This window comes from Accipiter gentilis, chromosome 17 (assembly GCF_929443795.1).
Source record: "Accipiter gentilis chromosome 17, bAccGen1.1, whole genome shotgun sequence".
Classification (NCBI taxonomy): domain Eukaryota; kingdom Metazoa; phylum Chordata; class Aves; order Accipitriformes; family Accipitridae; genus Astur; species Astur gentilis.
In genome coordinates this window covers 1,388,187-1,396,879 of record NC_064896.1, presented here as the reverse complement: position 1 = coordinate 1,396,879, position 8,693 = coordinate 1,388,187, and the positions used below count along the sequence as shown (strand labels likewise).

The window sequence follows — 8,693 nt, the reverse complement described above, 5'->3', positions numbered from 1 at the left end:
GAGCTGACACCAGGATTCTTTTAATGTGATTGCTTTCAAAATGCAGCCTTAAAATTACTTATAATGGTCAATGATGAGAAACGTTGGATCTTTTTCATCTCTGCAACATGACCGTGTGGCACCTCTGCCTCCAAAACCCACCAGCCACTGCTTTTCCTCAGTGTCATTCTCCAACTGTTTTTACAGCGACGCTGCCCCTTCACAGGACAAAGGGCTTCATGGGGCATCCAAACCTTCTCACCAAAGGTACTCATTTGGGAAAAAAAAGGGATGGGGTGAGTCGTCCAGTGTCCAGATCGCCCAACATTTGTCCGGAGAACCTAAATGAATGGTAGCACAAGCGGCAGCTTTTCTCTCTCACCTTACACTCAGGCATAAACCTACAAAGGTATTTGAGCTGCCAGCTCCTGTGGAAGTAAGAGCTATCGACTTATTATTATCAAGCTTCTAATTATCTCTGTGGATCTGTGCCTTCATGCTATGTAAAGTGATCTGAGAACTGAACATCTGACTGCATTTTCTCACTGAACAGGACGCAGAGGAAGTTGATTTTCCAATACCTTGCTTTTCGAGATGTAAGACTACTTTGTGTATTTATTTTACAGAACAGCAGGTGCTACAGACTGCCGAAGCTTGCCAATTTAAGTAACACGGGAAATTCTGTTGTAGCCTAAACATCTGTGAGAATATACCCCAGCACCACCTCCATGCTCTACAGTGTTTATACACCATAACAGGAGACCAGACTCTACTTGCTGAAATGCATTTAATACCTCCCAGTCGTTAGTCTGAGGTTTTTTTGTTCCATGGACTTGCCGTGTGGCCCCCGGGACGTACACACTGTAGAAGACCAATGGCATTTTAGCCACTCTTTTCGTTTCCCCATTTAAAGTATTTACTGCTGCTCCACTGGAATTTAATGGTCCTCCCCTTCCAAGCGGGGAGTCATGAGACTGCTGGGGAAGAGAAACTGCTGAAAGGCCCAGGCCACACGGGCCTCCTGAATCTGCCGGTGCTGCACGATGCCACGGCTTTCTGAGAACAGGAGCCTCCCCAACCTGGGTGCCAAAACTCAAATGGCTCTCCCAAATCACCCCTTTGTATCAAGCCTGCATTTTACTACTAACTTCAGAATCAAATGCAGGAAGCCAGTTTGGTCTACAGAAATACTATGTGCTTATCTCCAATGAATTTGAAACCTCTCCTTTTAAGGATAGCATTTAACAGTAAATCAGTGGGCTCTCACAGCTTGGTCTCCAATTCTGGTAATAAAACATTCAATCAGATTTGAACAAACTGGAGCTCTTCTGGAGTTTGAGCAGTAGTTCTCACACAACCAAACATCACCATTAGAAACTGAGCATAGAAAGAGTCCCCAGGGGAATATGAAAAAGACATCACCTTATGAAAAAGCTTCAGAATGAACCTGTGAAATAAACAGCAACCAGACAATTGTCTTCTACGGAAGATGGAAGTAACAGTAGAAGAATATAATAACATCTTAAACAGTCAGTAAGTCAGTCTGAATGTACAGGGGCACTAGATCCCTACAGATCTGTGATGAAAGCACTATATCCCTACAGATCTGTGACGATAGCTAATGGCCAAAACCAGGTGGTCCCCGCCAGTCCCAAAGGGAGACTGGGTTGCGATTCACTCTTCACCAGCTGGAAGATTGTCTTCAATCCGCCTGATGAACTTCATTCTTATTTCTGTGACGCTGTCACCCTTCAACGTGTCCTGGACAAATTTTACATCTACGGCCATCTGAACCTAGGTGATGGAAGAAGAAAAAGAAGAGCTGTTGTCTCCCTCATAACACCAGCTTCTCTAGGAACCATCTTATCATGAAGCACCAGCTTAAGAACTGTGAGGGCATGACATGCAACACAGAGCTCTACGGGAGCGCTCATTATTTTTCAAGATCACATAATCCTCGTACATTGTGGCCTACATGGTGGACAGCGGGCGCCTTACCTCGTCAAATGTACCTCCTACAGCATAACCGGGACTCCCTGCAGAAACCAGAGCCTGATTAACCCTATCATCAGGGCTACACGTCCTGCTGGTCCATCTATGTTCCTCAAAAATTTCAGCTAAGCAAGATAATCAAGCGCAAATATAGACTCCTAAATTTGAGACACATCTGTTCTCTTGTTCCAGCCAATTCCTACCTAGGGCTCACAGCGGTTACAAAGTGAGGATTTTGAAGCTTCATAAAAGTTCAAGGAGATAACAGTGCTTGTACTTGGGTCATAAGATGAAGGGGCTTGGTCAGCACCTCTGAGACTCACAGCTGCCAGATACAACAGCAGCCAAGTGCTCCTGTAGCTCTGCGTTTCTCCTGGGAATGAATTTCAAGTCCAAAGCAAACACAGAAGTCACGAACACAGACTAGACATTAAAGTATCTGTTGATACCTTGGTTATTCATGTATCTATCTCACTGGAAAAGAGACGTTGGCTCACCATTTCCAGGGCACCTCGCAGCACTCCACACAACAAGTTGGAATAGATGAGAGATGAGTGGTTGTCAGGGAGCTCAACAAAGTCCACCAAAGGGTTATTTTCCAAGATCAGGGAGAACTCATCACCTCCAGGACTCCAGTTGGTGATGCTCGGAGTGATACCCAGGTACATTTTAAATGCAATCTGTTATGTCAGAGTACGAAGAACATGTCCCATGAAGCAGCAGCACAGCTTTGATCTTTGCAAAATTACTAAAGGGTTTTGAAAAAAACACACCTTTCTCCCAGTTCCCACCAGTCAGCAGTAGTTGGGGATCTAATTCTCTCTTTTCAGCCCAGAATCTCAGTCAAACTCTCAGAACAGTCCTCTGAGTAGCAAACACTCTATCCTCACATGCAAAACGTGACAAAGCTGTGCTTTGGCAATTACCTTTGCAATAACATCTGCAGTTTCACGGAAATCGTGGCATCTTCCAACATTGGACCGGGCCAGAAAGTCTTCTATTAGCCGAACACCGATATTGTAACCCCTGTGAATGTACCAAAGAGAAACAGCTACAGAGCGGGAAGAGCATAAATTTAGAAAGACAGCCAACGTTTATAAAAGATAATGGAGGAAAAAAAATCTGAGAAATATCAGTATTAGATAAAATTCAGTCTGCCAGGCTTTCATTTTATTCATAGAGCAGCACACAAAGCTGTGCCTACTGTGAACCCGAGTTCCTACAAGGCTGTACTGCAGCATATCCACTTACATTTTGTCAAGCTGCTTGTTGACATCCTCGTCATTCTCATAGTCCTTGCACAGCTGGGTGACCAGAGCGCCGTACGTCAGCGTGAAAAGCTCTGAGTTCTAGACAGAGGCAAAAGGGATTTAGCGCAAGCCAGAGAGAAAACTGACTGAGCACTGCTGCATCTGTGTCCAGCGCTGCTTCCGTTGGCCCGGAGTCGGGGAACAGAAACCTGCTGTCTCAAAGGAATTTGCTGCTTAACAAGGAGAGATCCCAGTTCATATTTTGGCAAGGCAACTTCAGTCTCCTTGGAAAGAGAAATCCTCTTCGACTAGGAAGGACAGAGCACTTTCTTTCTCTCCCTCTCTCCATGCACACAGCACTTCCCATTAACGTGTCCTGAATCTGACCTGAAGAGGCAAGCCAGGAGGCTGCTCACGCTCTGCAGCCATTCTTAGCAACTCTTGTCAGCTGCCAATTAGCATCTGCTTTAACAAGCACATCCCCAGATAACTGGAATGACACCTCCAGGTCATTTGGTGTGCTACCGACCACCTTCTGGACGGCTAAATGTGCAGTTGCCAGGGACCTGAATTTATTTCAGCCACTGACCTAGAGGTGAAAATTGGCTCAAACTGCTGTCTGTTATCTGTGTCTCATAAACATGCTGCAAATGGGCAACACTTATTAGGCTCCATTTCTAGTCCTTTCAACAGGGCAAAAAACACTCCTCCATTCACGGATTTATTACATTCTGCTATTAAGAAAAAACAAGACTCATCTGGTCCCTAGAAAGTTATCTAGGCACATAATTTGCTTCATACATTAAAATCAGCTCCTCACACCCAGAAGAGGAACAGCAAGGATGATTTCAGGCCAGCTCAGCAGATCTGTGTTGCACACATCCGCTTTCTGTGCCTGGCTAGGATCAAAGTTACTTGGGTATTCTTTGCACAGTTGCCAGATTTGCAGAAAACACCAAGGGAAGAGGCCTCCTATCCCAGCCACCACCATCACCTATCCTTGACCTGAAGCAACTACGTCAAAGTGCATTTTCTTGGGAGCCACTAAGCCAGAGCAGTGATTATCACGGTCATTAAAGGCTGCAAAACAAAGCTACAATAGGCTTTAGCTTTTCACAGAACCTGAAGGAAGTGTTTTCAGGAACAAATAAACTGTCATTATTTATTTCTGCTTTCAGTTTTAGCATTCAGAAACATTAGACTCTAATCTCAGATTAAAAGCCTATCACCTACCATGAGATGCATAGATGCAGAAGGTGAAATGAATGGCAAATACCAATACTACAGAATGAAAGCAGCAGGCAGGCAGAAAGGAAGGGAAAAGAGACAACATCAGAGTTAAGTGACAACACTGATCGCACTTCATTCTGAACAAGTTTACACAAAGCCAAGACAAACAGAAGGAGGAATCACTCCCAAACTGCAACATTCAACAAATAGAAACTGGGTTTGTTAGAAGACACAGGGAATTCCACCTTGTCATTGTAATTTAGCAGGTCAACAGCAATTAACTACCAAAAGGCTTTAAGCATGTGAAAAGAACCAGTCAGGCTCCTTGGTACTTTTGCCCAATTTTAGATCAAAAGAATTGACACAATCTTTGGTTTTTTTTTTTATTTACAGTTCTGCTTTCATCTTGGAAGGAGAGAGGTTGCGCAAGTTCACATCACCGGAGCGAAAGACAAGGTGGAAGTCTCCTTTAGCTCAACTGGCAGAGTCAGACATTTGGCAGAGAATTTAACAAACATGCAAAAAAGGTTATGCTATTTTTAAGGATTTCAGTAATTTTTAGTAAAGACAGGGCTTGGCAGCTGGAGAGAGTAAGGGGTGAATGGATGGAGGAAACCCAGCTGTTAACAGTCCAAGATGTTGTCATTTACTGTGTAAAGCCAGGAAGCCGTCACCTACTGTTATCAGCCCCAAAGCATGCAAACCCAGTGCTGGTCATAGTTATCACCTGCAGTGCTGCTGTTCGGGTAGCTTTAAACTCTTATAACAAGGCAAACTTCTGAATTCATATCTGTGAACGAACTCTTCATTTTCAGTCCATCTAATGGAATTAAAGTGCCTAACAATTTTTCCACTAGTTCTGTTTTTTCACACTGCAGACTAGCGTATGGTCTCAACGCTGTATAACCGTTCCGTGGCTACAAAAATGTCAGAATCCTAATGAAGCAATGCCGATTCCTTAAATAAAAATCACTGTATTTAAGGAGTTGAATCCCTAGAAGAGAACCCCTTGTGGCGCAGAGGGTGCCGGAGCGGGCTGCTGCCTGAACCAGCCTGTCAACATGGCCAAAGAAGGAGAAAAGCCAGATTTTTTTGGTTTTATTACTTGCTTTTGAATACTGGCATTGCATCAAAATTGAATTAATGCGATCTGGTTTGACCCAGAATCAGACCTCAGCTCTGCGGTTTCGTTCTCCACCTCTCGTTTCTCGGTTCGGCTGGACTGCCGGTACGGAATGGGGTTAGAGAGGAGAAAAGAGGGTGAGGCGAGACAGGCCTTGGCGTTCCCGCTGTCGGGCTCCCGCCAGCACCGGTGTCCCGCTCCCGCCCGGTCTCCGATCCCTACACACGGCAGCAGCCGGCTCTCCGGCTCCTCAGCACCGGGTTCTCCCTTGCCCTGCGCTGCCGGTGACAGACGGAAGCTCCCCTCGGGCGCCGCCGCGGGTACCGGACGCTTTAGGCCGAGCCCGTTGAAGGGCTGCGGCGGGCTCCGCACCCCTGACAGGCCTCCGGGGCGGGCGGTGCCGGCGGAGGGGCAGGTCCCCGCCGAGCCGGACCCCCGAACCGAGGCGGGCAGAGCCGGGCCCCCGCCGCGGGCCTGGACCCGACGGCCGGGCCGGGCCGGGCCTCCGCCTCCTCTGGCACCCCCCCCGCCCCGGGCCCGCGCCCTGCCATCGCCGCCGGCGGGCCGCCTCGCGGCCGACGCAGGGGCCCGCCCGGCTCCTCAGGCGCCGCGGCCCCGCCGTTACCATTTTCTTGCTCTCGGTGCCGCGGCCGGCCTGGCGCGACATCCTGCCCGGCCCGTTCGTTCCCCGGCCCGGCCCGGCCGCCTCCCGCACCGCGCCGAGCCGCGCCGCGGGGCACGACGGGACTCGTAGTCCGCGCCGCGCCGTCGGCCACGCCACGCCCGCCACGTCGAACTACGAGCCCCAGAGTGCAACGCGGCCGCCCTACGCGCATGCGCGCTGTAATGGGAGACGGAGAGGGGGGCGGTGCTACCCTTCCCGGCGTGACGGTTGGGCGCCTACAAATCCCGGCGTGCGGGGCGGGTCACCTGACGGCCGCTCCCGGCAGGCGCGGGGGTGGGCGGAACCAAGCGCGGCGGGGGGGTGTGCGCCTCGCCGGCAGGGGGCGCCTCCGCCCGCCGGGCCGGTCTCTCCGCCAGGGTCGGGCCCGTCCGCCCCCGGGGTCGCGGTGAGCGCTTCCGCCGGCAGCGGGTGAGCCCTGCCCGGCCGGTGAGGGCCGGTGACTGCGGTGCTGCTCCCTGCCACCGGCCCCGGGTGGAGGCGGGACGGCGGCCCGGGCCCGCGGGTACCCGGCGGCTGTTGAGGAGGGCCCCCCGCCCCCCAGCCCCGGTGATGGCAACGAGGGGTTTTGGCTGGATGAGGAATTCCTCACGGAGAGGGCCGTCGCCGAAGCAAGGGCCTGCCCGGGATCAGGTTCCCCGGGCTGGTGGGGGCCCCCTTCCCCGCCCAGCCACTGGCCCCGGTGTCTTGGCCGGAGCTGGTTCCTGGGGAGAGGGCAGCCGGCGTTCCCCCCGCCCCGGGGCGGACGGAGCAAACCCTGGGCAGGGCCGGCCAGCTCGGAGCCTCGGGCCGCGGCCTGGTGTGGGAACGGGAGCTGCTCGGCACAGGGTTTCGACGCCTCGCACGCCTGAGAGATGCAGCCGCGGGGAAACGCGGCGGAGGACTGGGGTGTCGCAGGAGTCACCCTGGCCTGAGGCTCCGAGCGACTGCAGTAAATATTTACTGGAACCACCGAGCTCCCACAGACTCTCCTCAGCCGGTGTGGCCGCCCAAGCACCAGCCTCTGCTCCCCAATGGACGCTGCCTGGCCGTTATTTATTTATTCTGTTACGTCTCTATTCTAGATGTGTCGCTGAGCGAGTGCTGGCTGCTGACCCCTGCTCAAAGGTGGCTCCAGCTGGGGCAGTGCGATGGAGGCTGCGTGGCGGGTGGGAGGGTGTGCTGTGGGTGCAGAGGGAGCCGTTAGCGGGACACCCCCCCACCCACCCCCCCCCGGCCGCTCAGGAATCCAGCAGCTGGGGGATCGCTCGCTATCACTGCCGAGCAGCAGTGCTGGGAGCGTGGGGGCTGGCTGGGCTCTCGACGGCTGCGGCCGACTCGCTGGCATTGCCTTACATGGCTACGTCCCTGGGACGGCGCAGCCTGCGCTCGCTCGGCTGCTGGCAGGCTGTGAGCACCGAGGACTGATACCAGCTCTTGGCGTGGGCAGTCGGGGCTGGGGAACTGCCAGCGTCGCCACCATCCCTGGCAGGAGCGGGACATGGTGCCAGCGAGATGCTGAGTTGTCTGTGCTCCACCATCTCCCAGGCCTAAAGCGGAGGGGAGCAGCCTGCCAGCACCGGCTCCCCTTCCTGCCCCCAGCAACGGTGGGCAAATGGCTGTTTTGTGCTCTCCCCTCACCCCCCGTGTATCTCCCAGCTGAAGACCTACATCCAGGGGAGCGTGAAGGTGGGGGCAGCGGAGACCCTGCGGCATGCAGTACACGATGCCACAGCCACGATGCTGGAGAGGCCACAAGCCTCCCGAGCCACATGGCCACCAGACTTGCCCGTGTGGAGGTACAGGTCTCCGTGGGCCCGGGCTGCCCAGTGCCAAGCCAAACCCCAGCCATCACCATGCCGTTTGTCTCGTGGGAGCGGCCGTGTGGGAAAGCCACAGAGCAAACATCGCCGTGTGCCCGGGGGCTGCCTGAGCCACCGCATGCTGCTCAGGGTAACGCAGCGCTGGCTCTCGCTGGCTGGGGAGTCACCTGGCCGGGCGGCGGGACACATGCTGGGTCTGGCCACAGCCCTGCTGGCATGCTCGCACCGGAGCCACCGCCCAGCCCCACACCGTGTCCCCAGGCTGCAAGTGTGGGACTTGGGCGGCACGGCCGGGAGGACCTGCAGCCTCGGGCACTGAGAGCGTGACCACGGCCACCGCGGCTGCTCCCATCTGCAGGTGCCCACCGGAGGTACTGTGTCCCCGGTCACCGCACCACGGTCCCTGGCAGTGTCCCACCAGGCACTGGGGGGCACAGAGGGGACCGGCGCTGGCGTCACTCACGCTCCGTGGGTCTCGTTAAAGCACAGCGTGCTAATGAAGGCCTTTCCCCTTGTTGCCCCGGGTGCGGGACAGGAGCAGCGGTGGGCCACCTTCTCCCCCCCAGCCCCGAGCAGGGGGTCGTGTCCTGCCAGCTCCGCTGCCCGCAGCCCCGCTGCAGCCGGGGTGACCCCGG

At 53.9% G+C, this 8,693-nt stretch overlaps 1 protein-coding gene across 2 annotated transcripts in view; it reads right to left on the bottom strand.

Annotated features, from left to right (window-relative positions):
- The window catches only part of TRAPPC3 (trafficking protein particle complex subunit 3), a 27,329-nt gene continuing 18,636 nt past the window's right edge, over positions 1–8,693 (bottom strand). Inside the window, exons 1-6 of one of the 2 annotated variants that reach the window (XM_049820056.1) lie at positions 6,200–6,279; positions 4,455–4,502; positions 3,223–3,320; positions 2,898–2,997; positions 2,469–2,651; positions 1–1,773 (exon numbers count right to left, since the gene is read on the bottom strand). In XM_049820056.1, the coding sequence (XP_049676013.1) occupies positions 1,654–1,773; positions 2,469–2,651; positions 2,898–2,997; positions 3,223–3,320; positions 4,455–4,502; positions 6,200–6,241 (591 nt within the window). In that variant the 5' untranslated portion in view covers positions 6,242–6,279 and the 3' untranslated portion in view covers positions 1–1,653. Of the gene's footprint in view, positions 1,774–2,468; positions 2,652–2,897; positions 2,998–3,222; positions 3,321–4,454; positions 4,503–6,199; positions 6,280–8,693 lie in introns of those variants that run through there. The other variant, XM_049820057.1, reaches the window with a different exon arrangement.